Source organism: Lathamus discolor, chromosome 5 (assembly GCF_037157495.1).
Source record: "Lathamus discolor isolate bLatDis1 chromosome 5, bLatDis1.hap1, whole genome shotgun sequence".
Lineage (NCBI taxonomy): Eukaryota > Metazoa > Chordata > Aves > Psittaciformes > Psittacidae > Lathamus > Lathamus discolor.
Window position 1 is genome coordinate 112,703,972 of NC_088888.1, and position 18,936 is coordinate 112,722,907.

General features: G+C 49.3%; 2 protein-coding genes across 2 annotated transcripts; one reads left to right on the plus strand and one right to left on the minus strand.

Annotated features, from left to right (window-relative positions):
- The first annotated feature begins 53 nt into the window (after positions 1 to 53).
- SRSF7 (serine and arginine rich splicing factor 7) lies at positions 54 to 5,654 on the plus strand. Its single transcript, XM_065682125.1, has 9 exons — positions 54 to 115; positions 449 to 629; positions 753 to 929; positions 1,813 to 1,887; positions 1,980 to 2,081; positions 2,397 to 2,444; positions 3,660 to 3,704; positions 4,283 to 4,318; positions 5,349 to 5,654. Exons 1-9 carry the CDS (start codon positions 88 to 90, stop codon positions 5,401 to 5,403), a joined length of 747 nt encoding a protein of 248 aa, XP_065538197.1. The 5' UTR covers positions 54 to 87; the 3' UTR covers positions 5,404 to 5,654.
- On the minus strand, positions 5,093 to 17,905 carry GALM (galactose mutarotase). Its single transcript, XM_065682124.1, has 8 exons — positions 17,466 to 17,905; positions 16,778 to 16,932; positions 14,053 to 14,259; positions 11,886 to 11,967; positions 9,422 to 9,563; positions 8,951 to 9,125; positions 8,695 to 8,801; positions 5,093 to 5,386 (listed from the first exon to the last, which is right to left on the minus strand). Exons 1-7 carry the CDS (start codon positions 17,659 to 17,661, stop codon positions 8,724 to 8,726), a joined length of 1,035 nt encoding a protein of 344 aa, XP_065538196.1. The 5' UTR covers positions 17,662 to 17,905; the 3' UTR covers positions 5,093 to 5,386; positions 8,695 to 8,723.
- Between the last annotated feature and the right edge of the window lie 1,031 nt (positions 17,906 to 18,936).

Consider the following 18,936-nt stretch of genomic DNA (forward strand, 5'->3'; position numbering starts at 1 on the left):
GGGAGGAGGCGGAGGAGGGCAGGGAGCAGGCGCGTGTGGCGGCGCGTGCGCGCGCGCGCGGAGGGGTGGCTGAGCGGAGCCGTTAGGATGTCGCGTTACGGCCGCTATGGAGGCGGTGAGTCCCTGCGGCGCGGCGAGGGGCGGGGGGCTGCGGCGAGGGCACGGTGGGGGAGCTTTCGGAAGGGGCAGTCGCCGCGGGGGGCCGGGTGGAGCGGCCAGTGGCGGGGAAGGAAGGCGAGGCGGCCGTTGCTGTCGCTGTCGCCGCCGCCATTTTGCGTCAGCGGCGGTGTGGGGGGGAAGGGTGTTGCGCGCGCGTGCCGCCGCTCGTGAAGGCGGTAGCGGGCCCCGCAGACAAGATGGCGGCGCCAGGGGTGAGGCGGAGCGGAGGCGCCGCTTCTTTGGGAGCGCGCTCCTGCACCATCGCTGACAGCGGCCTTGCTCCCGGCAGAGACCAAGGTGTACGTGGGGAACCTGGGCACGGGAGCGGGAAAGGGCGAGCTGGAGAGAGCCTTCAGCTACTACGGGCCCCTGAGAACCGTGTGGATCGCGAGGAACCCGCCGGGGTTTGCCTTCGTGGAGTTTGAAGATCCGAGGGATGCTGAGGATGCTGTCCGTGGACTTGATGGAAAGTATGTATGCACATGTTTTCAGAAGCTACAGCCGGTTTTAAGACCAGGGGGTTTTCTTCTCCTCTTTGTAGTTCTGCAATAAACAGTGATAATTAACTTAGAGGCATCATGAACCTGTTACAGGGTGATTTGTGGCTCCAGAGTTAGAGTGGAAGTGTCAACTGGGATGCCTCGTCGCTCCCGTTATGACAGGCCTCCAGCCCGGCGCCCCTTTGACCCAAACGACAGATGCTATGAGTGTGGTGAGAAGGGCCACTATGCTTACGATTGTCACCGCTATAGTCGCCGAAGGAGGAGCAGGTACGTGTGGGGCCAGAGTGGCTGGGTTGCTTCGCCAGTTCTCTGTTGTGTAGCTCTTGTTAGCCAAGAACAGAATGTTGCACCAGTTTTCTTTAAACTTTAACGCTAGAATAATTGTATAGGTGTATATTACAATATGTTGCTATTTCTATCAAATGTTAATATTTTAATAATCAACCTGGTCAAAACCTTTCAGGTTTCTTCGTTTGAGTCAGTCGCCTTGATTCAGAATGTCACGAGCCTTAAGATTTCATGCTGAGGCGCCTTGCAAATCCGACACTTAAGATCCTCCTAGACCTTGAGGTGATCAGCATAAGAGGCCAGATCCCCTCGAGCCATCTACACGTAGCTTCACCTTATTCTTTAAGGGCAGAAAAATTGAGACGGTGATCGCCGTAACAGTAAATTTGGCTTTCAATTGGGGCCCCCCTCCGGTTTAGAAAGAGGAACACCAGATTGACCACATTCCCACCTAGAAAAATCTTCTTGCGTCAATCAAGCCTCACCCTGGCTCATTGGGCTGTCAGTTTGATCGTCGTTAGATTGAAGAGAACACCTAGATGCAGCGATCGGCTATAGATACTTCTAGATCGTCTAGATCTGCTAGACCTTGGGCCAAAGAGGGTCGACCTGCAAACTTGCAAGGTTTATTTTAAATACGCATTACAGTGTTTTCTATTCTAATGTAATTCTGCAATGTCATTCAGCTTTTAACATTTTTCTAGGTAGTAAAATGCTCAAGACGAGTAGGCCCAGAGATTTTTCCAACTGACAGATGCTAGTTCTTTAGTTGTCTGAAATAAGTTTTGACTTCAGCAGGGCCTCACATGCAGTGGTTGCTGCAGCTTTGTCCTCATACCTCTTTTGTTTAACCTAAACCCAGGTCCCGGTCGAGATCCCGTTCGCGGTCCCGAGGGCGAAGGTATTCTCGCTCACGCAGTCGGAGTCGTGGTAGGAGGTGTGTTTAAGTTTGTCTCTTATTCCTGTTTGCTTCTTCTGCTTAAAAAAAGCTGCATTTATGCAACTCTTTTTTCATCAACTTCTTTGCAGGTCCAGGTCAGCTTCCTATCGTAGATCCCGCTCCGTTTCTCCTCGTAGGTCTAGGTCTGTGTCTCCCCGCCGGTCCCGATCGGCATCCTTGAAGAGATCAAGGTAATTGGTGTTAATTTTTAGTAGCCTGTGTGCGTTGTTTTTGTTGGTCTTTTGCTTTATTTAGGGGATTCTAGGAGGTGTTGGAGAGCAGACTGCAAAAGGTGTTAAACTCTAGAAATCTGACTTTAGCACACTTTATTTATAATGTCTCTGATATAATCCTAGTTGAATTTACAGGTGTGGTTGTACGATTAGTTTTGAGCACTTACCCAGCTGCATATCCCATGATAAATTTTGATGTCTAAAACATCTAATGATCATGTAGATAGAGTTGACTTTGATTTTGTTTCACATTGTGTTTATTTTTTATTACAGGTCTCGATCAAGATCTAGATCTAGATCTGTTACATGGCCCCGAAGCAGGTAAGATCTCTTCTGTGACTGCGAGTACTTAGTGAAAGTTGCTGAAAAGTCTCTTTAGGCTTTCTAACAGCTGTTCAGATTTTCGGAAGAAGCTTTGTTTAAGCCCTATTAACATCGGGGTCTGTAGTTCTAAAAAGCAGTGCAGAAGGTTGTTCTTCTTGTATTGTTTTATGTATTACTGATATCCAGGTCCCAGTAATCATCATGGAACTGTTTTCATCAGGTTGTATTAACAGCTAACATAGCGAACAAATTTAGAATTAATCAGGAAAGGTTTTTCCTTTTTCTTTGTATAGCACAGAAGAGATTGTGAATTCTTCCCTTTATTTGTCAGAGGAATAGGGATGCCCTTCTGGTAGCATGTTAAACCATTAATGCCTATAGCCAGGCAAGTCACAAAGGGCTTGTTGGTACTGAGTGTTATAGCTGCTTCCAGCTCTGTTGAATAACAAAAGTGTCAGCCTGCAGGAGCTGAATTAAGTTGGAGATAAACACTTGTCAGAATTATTTTGTACCAATAAATGTGCCATAAGATGAAACTTCAAAGGAACGCAGGATGTCATTCATTCCCTCAAGTTGTAGCTTAATCCTTCTATAGTAAATGAATGCATTGTCTGCCTTATGCAATTTTGTCCAGGCAGCATAGCTGATAGAGGTTGATGAGATGTCCTGGGCAAGAGGTCATAGGAGAACAAGAGTAAATTGAAGTTCTGCTCTGAAGGAGGTTGTACTGCTCTTGCAACCGCCCATTCCCAGGCTTACTGTTCTGGTTTGATGGCTGCTCTTTGAAGTAAACAACGTAACCATAACAACGAAACACAGGAAAATAAAAGGGAAGTTTTAGCTGAGGGGAGTAAGTGGAAAAGGCCATAGCTGAAGATGGGAGATTAAGTGCTGAAAGGTAGTGGTATTTTCTGAGAGTGGAACAGCAAGCAGTAACAGGAGTTTTTAGGCAATGGAGAGATGAAAACCAGAAGATGGCTGCATTAAGAGCAGACACTCTCACAAACAGTTCAGAAGCTACTAAGAAGGGAAATTCCCTGAGGCAGTAGAGCAATGCCTTTCACTGATCAGGTACACTTTCTCTACCTGTCAATAAAATATGTCGCATCTTAATACCAGGTCTTACACATTTAGTGTGAATCTTCCTGTCTCAGATACGGGAACATGCGTGCTACCAGCTTCCCTGCTGAGCTGTGTTTTTTCTTGCTGTAGGTCTAGGTCCCATGGCAGATCAAAATCTGGCTCGCCAGCTAAGAGGTAAGCATACAGTGATAAACCTGTAGTAGTAGCTAGTATTCAGTAGTAGGTTTGAATGGCGAACAGAGCCTAGTCCTTTAGAAAAATATCCCCCAAATGTGTGCAAAGCTAATCTGCTGGTGGTGTGACCGAGATTATAGAAGTTCCTCTACAGCTCTTTGGAATATGTTCCTTGCCTGTCTCTTTGGTTTCATTACCTGTTTGTAGTTTTCAGCATTGTAATTTTGTGTGTCTGTGCTCAGCTGTGTTAAATTTTTCCATCCACCAGAAAAAGGGCTTTAGCTTTATGAAGGCTGTTGATAAAACAGCAGGAGTCTGTGATAATGTTTCTCAAAGCCTTGACTCTACTACCACTTGTTTGCCTGTTCAGTCTACTGAAGGTGGTTGCTTAAAATAAGGCTCCATGCTAAATACCCTGTCAAAGTAAAACTTTATTTGAAAACTTTAATATTTTAAAGAGCTTTTGGCCAGACTCCTGTATTGATTCCATTGCTGTTTAAGATGCTTATGTATTAAGTTTTTAATATAAAAGTTGAATTTGACCTTTAAGCTGCATTGATGATATTCTGTTTTGACAGTCGGTCAAAGTCCCGATCACCATCTCCAAAGAGAAGGTACGTTCATCTCCCTACTAATAATGTAGACTACATAGAGCTGGCAGTTTAGTATGTGCAGTGATCTCTGCTGAGGAGTTTGACTGCCACTTGTAGGGAAATACTGTAGAGGTATTTTGCCAAGATCTCTTCAACAGAAATAATGTTGTGATTGTGGTTTTATATATGGTAAATAAATATCTGGTAATAATTCTTTGGGATACTGGTTACATACCAGCATTACTGCTTGTCTTTGTCTGTTCCTGTGTTCAGTTCACTAACAGTTTTATTGCACAGAGACTTTTCAACTACTGAGTTTAAAGCACAGAATAAATGTGGGGATTAGCTTTGAGTCTCATTAAAAGCTACAGTGAGTTTGGGGAATTGAGAGTGGAGTAGCATTGCATACCAGTCAGGAATGGACGATTGAGCCTGTTGGTTTTACTGCCGTTACTCAGGATTAATTTTTGCCCCCAGTAAATTAGTAAATTGTTGTATCTCTGTGTGTTTGCATATTGGTGTAATGACAGAATCAGCATCTTTTCCCCTAGTTTGAATTCTTTAATAGTCCATTTTTACAACTTTGGTGTTCAGGATTTGTGGGGAGGAGAGGTACCGTAGTAAATAGTAATAGACCTGCCACAGTGTGTGCCTTGCCTTGGTGATCTTTCTGCCCTGCAAGTTTCGGGTCACAGTCACAAAGGGTTTGAATAAATGCTCAATGTTGAGTGATCATGGTAAGTTTTGACAAGTTGCTGTATCAGAACAGTGAAGAAATGGCCTGCTTCCATCAAGGTCACTTAATCACATTTTAATTGTATTGTAAAAATAACAGTAGAGAAATGCAAAAATATGAAAGTTAACAAGAAAAAGGTAGTATCTCTAACATTAAATTGTCAACCCATTAACTTTGTCAATAGTGATTTTTTAGTTTATAAAAATGGTGCTTAAAGGATGTGGAGTAGTCTGAGTATCCTCCTGTTGCTTTTTCTTGTATCTGTGAATCCAGCATGACTACTGAAATGTTAACTATGGATTCTTTTCCTTTCAGTCGTTCACCATCAGGAAGTCCTCAGAGAAGTGCAAGTCCTGAAAGAATGGATTAAAGTTAATCTTTTAGGAAGAAAGTTATTTTGCTTACATTATTATAAGGGATTTTGTGGTGTCTTTGTAAATGTAAGAATGTAGATAGGAGAGTATATCAACTAAAATTTGGCATGATCTGGATCGTCTGAGTTAGTCACACTAATAGACTAGCACAGGTCTCTTTTTATTGTATGAATTAACTTCCTGTGAAACGAAAATGCGGGACTTTTTTATTGGCACATTGAAATAAAATGTGTATTTTTAACTAAAACTCCTCTGTAGTAACCCTGCTGCTTCTGTTAACATTTGGGTAATTTTAGCTGTGTGCCATGTAATGTGGATGACAAATGTCTAAAATGGATGGGAATGACTAATACCGGTGTCTTCTCCAAGTAGTCACTTTTCACAGTTATTGTTGAATGCTACTTGGTGAAAGGATCAGTTTCTGCTTCCTTTGAAATGGAATTTAAAATCCATCTCTGTCTGCAGATGGCCAAAAATCAGCATATGCACTTTTTATTCTTTTTACGATATTTAGTGGTCATTCATTTCCTCTCCCTGATCTGACTGTTCTGCAAAGCTTACTCTGATGCTTGACGAGTTGTGGTACCAGATGCCCAAAGACTTAGGATGAAATTTTATTCAAAACAGTGACATTTGCATAAAAAAATAACATCTGCAGAAATCTCTAAACATAAATCATTAGTAACTCGATGATTGCTACTGCAGCTTGTTGCATTTTTTTGTTCTTTAGGCTGTTAATACAAAGAAAACTTGTGTCTTGAAGCATTTTAACATTTTCCTTTTATGAGGAAAGATGTAAGGTCGTCTGGCCTACTTCCTGAAGGACCTTAGGAGAATGTGTTGAGAGGCAAAAGAAAGCTGTTACTAGTCTTTATGCATCTCACTTAAACCTTTCTCCTTAAAGTGAAAGATTCTCTCAGCTGACCTCAGGAATTCTAACCTCCTCCACAGAAATCCATATGGTTTTAAAGCAGCCCAGATCCTGGAGATGGTTTTGTTGAATTAAGCTATTTTCTTACAGCAAGTGCACACCTGCAGGATTAATTATTTGTGTATAGGTATGTCAAAATCTGTGTTTGTCCTCAGTCTGTAGAAAAGAATTGCATGATAAGGCACTTTGACACAGCACTTGATCCCAGCAAGAGACCAGAAACAATGTTAGACTGAACAAACAAACTGATAGCTGGAGGGGAAAAAAGCAAACATATTTAGCAGAAGTAAAGTCCAGTTTCAGGAGCAAGCAGACACTGAAATGGAAAGTGAGGCTTATTTCAACTTCTTTTACAATGTCTCTCATGGCAGTTTGCTTCCAGTGTGTAAAGCACAGCAGAAAAAAAACAAGATTAACTTTGGTCACACCGTGGGTAACCCATGATTTTCAAAACCCAGTTTTCCTGTTAATAGTGACTTTATGGAGCTTCTTCTGTGTATGAGTAAATAGTCCAGTTCTGAGCATACTGTCATGCTGCAGCATTGTCTGGCCTTTATGCCTGGTCCTAATGGTTGGGTGCTTGGTGTCTGCCTGGGCAGTCCCGTGGTGCTCAGTGATGGGGATAAGTGTTTCATCTGCTGGGAGCAATGATTGATATTCTGGCAATATCCATTGGTCACCACAATGGGGGCGGGGGGGGCAGTGAACTGCAGTGATGTAGCAGGAATTCCCAAAGTCTGTGTCTTGTATTTGGAATATTTCCTGGTTGTGCATTGCCTACCCAGTTCATACTGTACCTGGTGAGAGGCATATGTATGCCAGTGCTCTGGAATTTGATGAGCTTTTTTCTTTTCTGTACTCTTAAGGCATGCCTACTCCACAATAAACCTGCAGACTGATGTGACAGCTGTACTGGTACCTGTTTTTCAGTACCCAGAAACACTGGAAGATGGAGCAGAGGAGGCTGCAGGGGACTGAGGTTCCTCTAAACCTAGGATTAGTGGTGAGGACCTGAGCAAGGAGGCAGAGCTGTGCCTGCTGAAGGACAGCTGGCAGTTGTGAGGGACAGAGAGCAGTACCAAATCCATACAGCTGCGGTGCCTCCTGCAGCTCCAGTCCTTATGCTTGGAGCAGGCTGCGCAGCTCCAGCTGTCTCCTAAGTTTGGTAGTTCACCAAAAAATGTGCATGCAGTGTTTGCACGCTCTTGGAAAAAGATGTCTGGAGAGGGATGTGTTTGTGTGATGGCTGCTGCTGTGACCACAGGCCCTGCACCTCTGGGTGGGGTATGTGCACCCTGTGCAGCCTGCCTGGGGGTGGTGGGCAAGGCGACATGGGCCTGAGGTAAACTCACTCCCAGAGGGGTGGTGGCGCTTATCCCCCTGGTTTACAACCTGAACTTAGCATTTCTGGACTTGGACCAGAAGGGTTCTATCCTCCAAATGACACCAGCCCTTAGGCTGTGTGAACTGCAGCCACGTAATGTGTGACCACAGTGTGTGTCAGAATAGCAGGGTGCTTGTTTTGGGGGTCAGGGTGGCACAACTACAGTAACATCAGAAACGGAGGTTTTAATCAGACAGGCCCCTGTTACAGAGTTTGGGGGGTGATGCATAGTTCATGTGGAAACACACCATTAAGATGATGGTTTTCTTTCAGCTGTTGTATATTCAGAACTATAGATGGATGCACCTGCTGCACTTCAGCAGCCAAGGCATAGTGCAGATAAATGCACTTAGGCTTTAAAATAAGAGTTAAACCAGAGGAGCCAGGGCAGCCAGCTGGGATAATCCCAGCACACTATCCTCTGCAAAGCTATTCTGTATGACCACTGTGTAACTGCCATTGCAATGCTGCTGTCAGACCTGATTGCTCCAGCCATGAGAGCTGCCCTGTTGCCTGTCATGGGAAGGGCAGGGATGATCTGACACCAAGCTGTGGCACAGGTCAGTGACAGGGAGAGAGCAGCAGCCAACACAGCTGAGAGCTCTTTATTGGGAATAGCTGATGTAAGGAACAACCACAACTTTATCAGCCTTCTCATGTCCATTACCAGATAAATACTCTCCTGCTGTAGTGTGAGCTGTGACATGCGATGTCCTAAACAAGGTGCTTTCAGTGCATTTTTACTGCAAAACAAAGCCTAACGCCCAGGGTGAGGCTGGACAGAGGGTGAGAGCTCTTTGCACAGACCAGACAGTGGCAGGGGTGGTGACAGGAGTTAAAGCCAGCAGAAACCATGGGTGAAAACCACAGAGGAGGAAGAAAGTTCCGAAATGGGATGCATCACCCAGGGTGGTTTGAAAGCGCCATTCAGCACCTGGCAGGATTTCTGGCTCATCTGTTAGATGCACTTACCCCTCTCGGTGGTAGGAGTCAGCATCCCCCTATGCAGTGTTGAACACGAGCCATGTAGTATGGTTGTACTCCTCACCCGGGTGGAGTAGAGTGTTGGGGAAGTGGGGCTGGGGAGGGACAGCAGCATGTCAGTGATTGTGAGTGCACACCAGCGACCAGAAAGGGTCCTGAGGTTCATGTACAGGCATGGGTGGATGTGGTGGTACAGTTCCCTGCCACAGGACCCAAACAGCTCCAGGGGTGAGGGGAGGTTCACCTTGTTGACAGCATCAGGCCAGTTCTGGGTTTCCAGGCAGAAAGCCGAGTGCTTGGGGTACACAACAGCACCTTTGCCCTTCAGGGAGCCATCCAGGTTGTTTCCGGTGTAAAACTGGATGCCAGGCTGGGTGGTGTGAACCTCCATAGCCCTGCCAGTGGGTGGGTGGCGAGCCCTGGGGAGATGCCAGGAAGGAATCTTTTACAATGAGGGTGGTGAAACACTGGCACAGGTTGCCCAGAGAGGTGGTGGGTGCCCCATCTCTGGAGACATTCAAGGCCAGGCTGATGTGGTTCTGGGCAACCTGATCTATTTGGAGATGTCCCTGCTCATTGCAGGGGGCTGGAACTAGATGACCTTAGAAGGTCCCTTCCGGCCCAAACTATTCCATGATTCTATGCCAGTAGAGGATGCCAAGGAGCTGGCTGAACACCCGGGGGTGGAAAGCTGCTTCTGGGGCCCCAAGCCTACCTGGCCGCAAGGTGTCGAGCCTGCTCCTGCTGCAGGCAGAAGTTGTGGTCAAAGCCGTCCAGGCCAAACTTCTGCAAGTGCTTCCCCAGCTCCACCGGCTGCCGGAGATCAAAGCCAGTGCCCTGCACAGCGGCCACCTCCCCTGCACAAGGAGAATAGCAGTGTCATCTGTCACATGCCAGCAAACACCCACAGCGCTGCCCTCCGTGCAGGGCTGAGATCCCTTCCTTTGGTGAGCTGAGGGTTTAACCTGTTTGTGATCCTTGTGTCACTGAGATGCCTTTGAGCAAGGCTGCCTTGTGGCCGCTGTGACTCACGCTCGGGCATCACCACCTTGTCCTACCAGCAGCCCCTGGGGACACTGCTGTGTTTAGCTGGGATAAAGCAAAGCCAAGGAGACAGAAAACACGAGGGGGAGCTTGTATGTGTAACTATGTCAGTTAATAATTACAAACCCAAAACTTATTAGCTATTAATGTTTATATATGCATAAGATATATATACATATACTGTCTGTCTTTAAATGAATGGATCCTCCTGGACCTCTGAACAAACATCCGTGATATGGCCACAGAGGTGTCCCACCTGCCAGCATGGTGAATATGGGCTATATACTGGGACCAGTCCCCTTCTGCTTCAGGGCATTGTTTTGGGGGGAAAAAAAGCTTAAGGCAATAAAACCAGAATTTTTTCTCAAGTCTTTTTTTAAGGCCTGATGTGGAGACACAGCATCCTGTGATAAAGCTCTTGCAGTGAGAACGACTCTAAGACATACTAAACAGTGCAAAACAGCCATCCCAAACGCTTGCGAGAGAGGCAGGGGAGGGGTAGGGAAGGGAATTTTTCCCTAAAATCAGATTTTTCTATTCCTCTCTAAAGGCAGAGCTTTCCAAAGGTGTTGGGAATGGCAGAGCTGGGGCATCCCAGCCCTGCTGCTGGTCCCATGTGCTGTGCTGTGCTCTTGCTCGCTGCAGTAAAGCACCCAGCTCGGCTGCAGCTTTGCACCAGTTCTGCTCTGCAAACCCTGAGAAACAGGACATCTCTGTGGCTTCTGATCCTATCTAAAAGGAGCACATTCACTGAATTCAGCTGTGGGGCACAAAAACGCCTTGAAACAACAAAACTAAACCATTTTGATTTATGCACTTAAAACACAGCAGCCACTGCACACGGGGGCTCTGTCTTTAAACCTTGTCTAACCCCAGGGCTAAGACTACACAGTTTTATCAGCTTCAACAGCTGCATCTACCCAAAACACCAAGAGGGAACTGCAAAAAGCTGCAGTGAAGCTGTGAAACAGCTCCATGCTGAAACCAGTGGGGAGAAGCAGGGCAGGAGGTTTGGTACGGCCTAAAGCTCTTCAGCTTGAGCCGGGGCTTGGCACACCAAGCTGAGCAAAAGGCACTGGGGCTGGGAGACCCACTCCTGCAGATGCAAGCCAATGCATGCACACACAGCATGAACACAGATGTAGCGCTGGTTTTACCGGACACCTGAGCTAAAAGCTTTCTTTTGCCTTTTGAAAGCCTCTCTTGCTCTCCCTCATGAAGCCAGAAGGTGCACTCATCAAAGCAGCCCTGCAAGAACATCAGGGAAAGAAGCCCTGCCATTTCCAGCAGAGCTCACGCCTACCAGAAGCCGCCGAGGAGCTCATGCAGTGCTGGGGCACACATCCTGCCCTGCACCCAGCTTCTCTGCCCTTTGTGCTTTTCACTCTTAAAGCCAATATAACCTGGTATCAAGAATCATTTTGCAATGAGATCAACTCTTACTGCAACTCAGCAGTCACACTACATGAAAAGCTGCTTTTTGGGAGGGTTGCAGTCAAGCCACCCAAAGCAAGGTGCCCCCTTGTTGAGTGGCAGGACATTGCTAAGTGCATGTGCTCAGTGCTGGATCTCCTGCAGGTACAAGGAACGTGTTCCTTGTCCCAGCTTGTTCAGATTATTTAATTTAGCAGCTTGACCATTTATAGAATCATAGAACCACAGAATGGTTTGGGTTGGAAGGGACCTCATTGAGTTCCAACCCCCTGCCATGGGCAGGGACACCTTCCACTAGACCAGGTTGCTCAAAGCCCCATCCAACCCGGTCTTTATGGGGAGAAACATGCTGTTTGCCTCAACTGGCTTTCCTCTTTTAGCCATGTAGAACATTAAAGGCAGGAAAGAAAAGTGTTGGGTTTGTGTTTTCAGCCTCCCAGCCAGCAGTGCCAGCTCTCCTGTCCCAGTGAGGGGACTGATGGCTCAGCTCTTGCAGGGAAGGATGATGCTGGGCTCCTGAGCACCAGAGATCCCAGCAGCTCTAGAGCTGAGTGCTGGAGTCCTCACCCATGGCTGAGGTTCCTGCTGTGCCTGGGGTCCCCTGTTGTGTTTCCCCTTGCTGGGCAGTGCTGTTCCTTAACACCCTCACACTCATGTGTAAAACCACCTCCACCATGTGCAGCGCATGTCTCACCACTCACCAGTGGGGATCTTGGTGTTGTCCACAGGCAGGTAGGAATCTGCTTCAATAGAGATCTCATGGTCGTAGATATCCCGTGAGCCCTGCAGGAGAATGGCAAATGTGGGGATTCCTGCTGCAGCCCTTCCACCATTCGAGCAGCTTGAAGCACAGCCCAGATGTGACTGCCCATGGTGGTACAACTGACCTTGTAGTGCCTGGGGTACCTCCTGGCTGTCGTCCCACCTTCACTTTGGGTGCAGGACAAAGCTACCAGCACAGGCAAAACCTGTAAATCCTAGGGGTCCATGGGACCTAGAAGCTGTAAATCCTGCAAGACTATCAGACTAGCCAAAACATGCTGGTTGCTGAGCACACAGCAATGGGCAAAAGGGGAAGGAAGCAAGCATGGGGAAGTGCAACCCATCCTCCTGGCTCATCTCCTGCAGCAAGGCAGGGGCTGGCTGCGCTCCTCTTCCCCTCCTGCAGCCTTGGGGATGCTGGCAGGGAGCCTGCTGGGTTGGGAGCAGGATCTAAGCTGAGCCTGCACATCACTGTCTAATCTGAGCAGCAATTCCATGGCCAAAGGTCTCCTGTTCACCTGAGCTGCATGCTGTAGGCTATTACTGTACCACCGGGAGGACAAACAGAGGGTAAGCTAACAACTAAACAGCCATTACAGAATCATAGAATGGTTTGGGTTGGAAAGGACCTTAAGAACATCCAGTTCCAATCTCCTCCCATGGGGACAGCTCCCACTGGACCAGGTTGCTCAAGACTCCATCCAACCTGGCCTTGAACACTGACAGGGATGGATTGTTAGAGCAGAAGCCTGAGCAGACCTTCTGCATGGAGGGACTGGGATGTCTCTCACTAACCCTTCTAAGGGTCTTTGTCTCATGTCCAAGTGTGCACTATCCCATCCTATTGCTCTGCCCAGCAATATTGAATTTCCCAGATCCTTTTCCTCCAAGCAGTTATAAAAAGGGTGAGACCCAAATGCAGCCACAATACAGTGCTTGTCTACTTGGCAGGACTCTGGTATGTGGCAGCTCTCTGTGCTCTGCTACTTCCCCACCTTGGCTGCCTCACATCCTCTTTCCATGATGCTTCTCCTCCCCATTTTGACCTCAGTATTTCCATGCTGCACTGACTCTGGCTGGCACTATAGGCACTGATCTCAGCAGCACCATCCACACAAGGGTTCAGTATGTTGCCTCAGAAGTGCCAGCATAAGGCAGCTAAGAAATGCCAGTCCATCACTAGGGCATGCCAGTTCTGTACATCTTCTGCTACCTTCCTGAGGGACCAGGTGTCATGATTTAAACCCAACCACAAACCTCGTTTGCTCACTCCCCCCCCCACTTCTTGCCCTCCCCCTGCTCCTGGAGGAACAGAGAGGAGAATCGAAAAGAATGCAACTCCCATGGGTTGAGATAAGAACAGCCCAGTAACTAAGGTATAACACAAATCACTGCTGCTACCACCAATGATGATAATGATAAAGGAAATAACAAGGGAAGAGAATACAACACCTCAACACCAGCCGACCAATAACTCGCGCCACTCCCCCCAGCTGAGCACCGACCGATGCCTCCTCCAACCCTGCAGTCCCCAGCCCTTCCGGGTAACTCCCCGTTACATCCTGGGCATGCCGTGCTGTGGTATGGAATACCTCTTTGGTCAGTTTGGGTCAGGTGTCCTGTCTCTGCTTCCTCCCGGCCTCCCCTCCTCCCTGGCAGAGCATGAGGCTCAGAAAGTCCTTGGCCAGACCAAACATTTGAGCAGCAACTGAAAACATCGGCGTTATCAGCACTGTTCCAAGGCCAAAACATGAAAACATAGCACTGCACTAGCTACTAAGAAGGAGAAAAATAACTGCTACTGCTAAACCCAGGACACCAGGAGAGACTGAAACTCCCCAGTCACAGACACAGAGACAATATTCATGTCTCTGTTTACAATGCTCTGGGATAACGTGCCCTCAGTCGAGGCCTATGTGATTCAGTCCTGTCCCAACCCATGATGCGTAGAGACAGCCCTCACTCCTGTGTCCCAGGAAGCATGCTGAGTCCCCACAGCACGCTGGTTTCAGCACCTCATGGGAAGCCCACGGATCATTCCATGGGTCCCCAGGCTTTCTTCCCCTGCACAGTGTCCCCCCATGGCGCTCATCTCCCCACGCTCACCTGCCCTGCCAGGTTGAAGTACGCGTGGTTTGTCAGGTTGATGGGTGTTGTCTTGCTGGTCTGGGCTCGATAGTTGATGGCCAGCTCCTCACCATTGAGCGTGTAGGTCACCCAGACTTGCAGGTCACCAGGGTAGCCTTCCTCTCCATCGGGGCTGAGCCGGAAGAAGCAGACACCATTCGGGAGGACCTGGGGGCTCCAGAGAACCTGCAAGGACCCAGGCACAAAGGTGCTCAAGGAATAACGCACCGAAACAGCTTTTTCAATCACCTTTCCTGCTCTTACTTCTAGCAGGGGAAAAGCCCCAACAAACCCAAACAGTCTCCTGTGAAGGACTAAAAACCAACATCCCCTGGTTGAAAAAGAAAAAAGGAAGTGAGAGGAAACACAAGCACCAGCCTGCCCTTGGTCAGCCAGTGCCAGCAGCAGGGAGCAAGCTTTCCAATGGGCAGCTTAACAGCCAGGGCAGTTTGCTGTGGTGGGGATCTGTCCCAGCCCGTGTTACTCCATGCCTCAGAGGGTCCATGTGTTTGATTTGTGCCCTGCAGTTGGACTTGTTCCCCCTCCCGTGGTATCCTGGTGTGCAACATCACCTCAACAAGCTGCTGCCCTTCCCTCAGCTCACTCAATGCTGCTTCTAGGACAAGATACACACAGGGAGCTCCTGGGTTGGGTTAAATGACACCAAATGTATTGCCAGGTACATCCATGGCAGTGTTGATTCACAGAACTGAGACCTCTCCATTTCTTGCCCCTGCCAGAGACCAGGGCTCTCCTTGGAGCCAAACCTGCTGGTGAGCGAAGCAAGCCAGCACACTGCAAACTTAGCTGTCCAGACAGCCTGCCTGACTCCGGCCACGGACCTGGTGTTAAGCAGATGTCTCAGTCCCCTGCAGGACAGATGTGTGACAAGAAGGGAGGTTCCCAGTTTCTGGAGCTTTGCACCTACCTAAGGAATAGTCACTATCAAAGAGGACAGAGCTAGGGGCAGGGGCACATAATGCTTTAGAGATGACCCCTTTTATGTCCTGTGCAGACATCACAAACTCAGAGCACTTGTCAAATGACAGCATTTTCACCAAACACAGGAACTGAGGGTGCCAAACAGAGTCACAGAATGGTTTGGGTTGGGAAGGACCGTAAAGCTCATCCAGTCCCAACCCCTGCCAGGTTGCTCAAAAACTGTGATGAGCAGGCTGCAGAGCAGGTCCTCCTGCACCGAGTGCTTCCACTGCAGCTCCCACTGCTGTGGGACACTGGTTTTATGTATGGGTTTCTATTTAAGTTCTTTGAAGCAAAAGCTACTAAACGCCAGCAAGCACACAGATAGCCCAGGTAGCTAAACCCAGGACACTGTTAAAGCTAAGAGTGTTATTTTCTAAGGCTCCCCAGCCTCCCAGCAGTGCGGTCAGATATTGCCACCATTTAAGTGTGTCTGCAAACTTCCTTGTGATCAGACCAGACACTGACCACAGCACTGAGGTCTGCGAGACAAAGAAAAAACAATGAGCAATGAGCTGGCCAAGACCGTCACAGCCGAGGGCCAGCGTGTCTTGTTTTTGTGAGGGCTGACCATTACCTGGCTGGAGGGGGTCATGAGCACAGGCCTGAGCATGCCCCATGGGACAGATGACACAAAGCTCTTACTGGGAGGTGTTGCTGCCTTGCCCGCATCAAGCTGGCATGTCCTCAGCAAGCGGAAGAGGTAAGGGAAGAGACCATGTCCCCTCTGCAGCAGAGAGCCTGGAAGCCTTGGGTGCAAAGGAGTGCATGGTTCCAGCTCACTGCGGTCAGGGTGTATGAAGAAACTTTGAACCAGGCTGTCCTCTTTGGGGGTACAACAGCCAAGCCACTCCCTTTACCCTAAGGCTGCTGAGGAGCACTTGATCCTGATCTGATGCCAATTCAGGCTGTGCTGCCCAAAGGTGAGGTTTCTTATCAGACACTCGGACTTTTGCCCCTGGGTGTCCTTTCACAAACAAAACATTAACCCAGGGAAGCAGCTCCACAAGCACATTCACGTGTGTTCCTCTGCGGAAAGGTGTGCTTGCTGGTTACAAATGCAGTTGATCCAACAAAGCCCAAGGCTTCAGGCAAGCAGAGACTTCTGAGCCTGTGTATGCCATCAGCAAGGGTAATCAGCAAGGCTTTCAAGAGAGGAGATGCTCCACTGCTCTTACCACTTGTAGTGCATGGGTGGCATCTATAATTCAGCAGCAGCTCTTGGGAAGAGATGGGAAGGACTGAGTGCCCTGAGGCCAGGGAAAGGCTATTTTATCTCTGGAGGTCACAGAGAAGGGCTGGCACGGGGACACGGCAATGTCAGGTAACAGCTTGAAAGCACGCACAAGGCTGGGTCCTCACCACCATGTCCCAACCCCAGTTCTGAGGGAGCAGCACCTCATCGCAGGACACCCCCATCAAAACTGAGCTCACGAGGCCTCAAGGCTGCAGTAACACAGAGGAAGCACAGGAACCCTCTGCACGGCAGCCAAGGATGACAGAAGCGATCCCTGCTAAGCCACCCACCAAACACAAGCCAACCCTGCGCTCACAGGTCCACATTTCCCCATTCCTGCACTTACAGCACTTTCTGGGAGCTGATTCAACCCAGCAACCACCAGAAAACCCCGCAGGGTGGGCAGTGAAGACACCGGTACCCTCTTGCCGCAGCCCCGCAGGCTGCGTGCTGGAGGACACCGGGAGCACCCAGCCTGGTTTTCACCTTGTCAAATCCCCTGGCTCCGCCGTGCAGGCTGTTGGGCCCGTTGTTGAGGAAGAGCTGATAGTCCTTCCCGTCCACCGTGAACCTCCCCTTTGCAATCCTGTTGGCAACACGCCCCACGACAGCACCGAAGAAGGGGTGCTTCCTCGTGTAACCTGCGCGGAAAGACAGCGCGTGGTTAACCAGGGGGAATGGGACGGGACGGGTGGTCTCCTGAGGGGTGTCTCTGATTCCCTCTGCGACTAAATAGGTGACCGCAGTCCCGGTGCTTCACAGGACACACAGCTCAGGCACATTTTGAGCAACCTGGTCTAGGGAAAGGTGTCCCTGCCCTTGACAAGGGGCTGGAACGGGATGAGCTTTAAGGTCCCTTCCAACCCAAACCATTCTGTGATCATATAATTCTATGGTTGTTGATTGAAACAGCCTGATGGGATCTTTGTTCTTTGCAGATATGCAGAAAAGGCCTCTCATTGCCAGTCAAAGCATGACAGAGACCTGGAGCCACCAATGTCCCCATTCCCCATCCACCACCCGGCCCAGGCAGCAGAAGTTGGATTTATTTATGCCATGATTTGGAGGGGCCCCTTAGGAGCAGCTCATGCGCTGTGGCAATAAACCAGGAAACACTGGTCAAATTGCCTGATTTTTTAATGATTTCGTTTTAAAGAGACAGGTTCGGACCCACCTTCCAAAGCGTCAAAGCCCAGGACAACATCCGAAAACACCCCATCCCTGCCCCTCGTCTCCAGAGCCGCGATTATGCACCCTAAGGACAGGATCTCCACCTTCACGCTGCCCGACCTTAAGGTGAATTTTTCCACCTCTCCTCCTCCTTCCTCCGGGGGCATGTGCCCGAACACCTCCCTCGTCACTTCTGTCATCGCCCCAAACCTTCCCTCCCGGCACCACCACCGCGAGCCGCGGCCCTGCAGGACGGGAGCTCGGGAGGAAGCGATGAGGGCCGGGCGCTGAGCTAACGCGGATCTCAGGAGCGGTCATAAACATCACATGGCTGCCCCACATGGCGCGGGGAGGAGCTTGGCCGCGCACCGGCTGCTCCCGCAGCCCCGGCTCGGTGCGGGGATGCGGCGGGGCTGTGGAGGGATGCGGCGCAGTGCGGATCGGTGCCGCCAGCCCTCTGGGTCCGGCCAGCTGGAGGAGGCAGCGGAGAGAGGGAAGGGGGCCGGAAGGAGGGAGGGAAAGCGGTACGTGCTGCGGCTTGTGCTGCCGGTGGAGGCAGCGCGGCTGGCAGCCTGCATGGTCCGGGCGTTCAGAGGGCAGAGCATTGCAGCCACCAGTGCTGCTTCCCCAGTTTCATTACAGCGCTACAGCCTTCAGGGCCCTTGTGAAGCATGACACGGCAAAACGGTGCTTTATCCCATTATACCCCTCCCTGAGCCCCTCCACGAGGGGGACAAGTCAGGTCTGGTGCCTGCTGACAGCGCTGTAAATTGGGCTCAGGGCGTTGCATTGTACTCATAGAATCACAGAATGGTTTGGGTTGGGAGGGACCTCAAAGCTCATCCAGTTCCAACCCCTGCCATGGGCAGGGACACCTTCCACTAGAGCAGGTTGCTCCAAGCCCCATCCAACCTGGCCTTGAGCACTGCCAGGGATGGGGCAGCCACAGCTTCTCTGGGCACCCTGTGCCAGGGCCTCAGCACCCTCACAGGGAAGAACTTCTGTGTAAGAGCTCATCTCAATCTCCCCTCTGTCAGGTTAAAGCCATTCCCCCTTGTCCTGTCCCTACAGGCCCTTGTCAAAAGCCCCTCTCCAGGTTTCCTGTAGACCCTGTTCGGGTATTGGAATACTGTTACTCCTGAGCCTTCTGGCTGGCCAGGTGTTACTCTCAAATTCACATGCACATGGTCCTGACCCAAACTCCATTAAAAACTCATCATCTTTTGAAACACCAGCCTTTCCTGTCTGTCTTTTCAGGCAATCTCAGTCAAAGGGAAAACCCTACCAACATTTAAGCAATGTGTGTGCATGTTTTTGACATCTCTCGGCAAGGTTCAAGTGCGAGGTGAAAGAACCTCACTACAGTTCGATATTGGTGTGTATTTCTGAGGCCCCTTTTCAGAATTTGTTTGAAGAACCAATAATTCCAAGAACTGCCACCAAAAAACCCTCAATAAATCAGCTGGTGGTTGCCA

What these genes read in the sequence shown, in the direction of transcription:
- GALM (XM_065682124.1), bottom strand. Translation starts at nt 17,661, where the DNA reads ATGACAGAAGTGACGAGGGAGGTGTTCGGGCACATGCCCCCGGAGGAA. An exon ending in GGGCTTTGACGCTTTGGAAG is followed by an intron (nt 16,933 to 17,465) that starts GTGGGTCCGAAC and finishes CTTTCCGCGCAG; the next exon opens with GTTACACGAGGAAGCACCCC. An exon ending in ACTTCAACCTGGCAGGGCAG is followed by an intron (nt 11,968 to 14,052) that starts GTGAGCGTGGGG and finishes ATTCTCCTGCAG; the next exon opens with GGCTCACGGGATATCTACGA.
- SRSF7 (XM_065682125.1), top strand. Translation starts at nt 88, where the DNA reads ATGTCGCGTTACGGCCGCTATGGAGGCG. An exon ending in AGTCGGAGTCGTGGTAGGAG is followed by an intron (nt 1,888 to 1,979) that starts GTGTGTTTAAGT and finishes ACTTCTTTGCAG; the next exon opens with GTCCAGGTCAGCTTCCTATC. An exon ending in TCACCATCTCCAAAGAGAAG is followed by an intron (nt 4,319 to 5,348) that starts GTACGTTCATCT and finishes TTTTCCTTTCAG; the next exon opens with TCGTTCACCATCAGGAAGTC.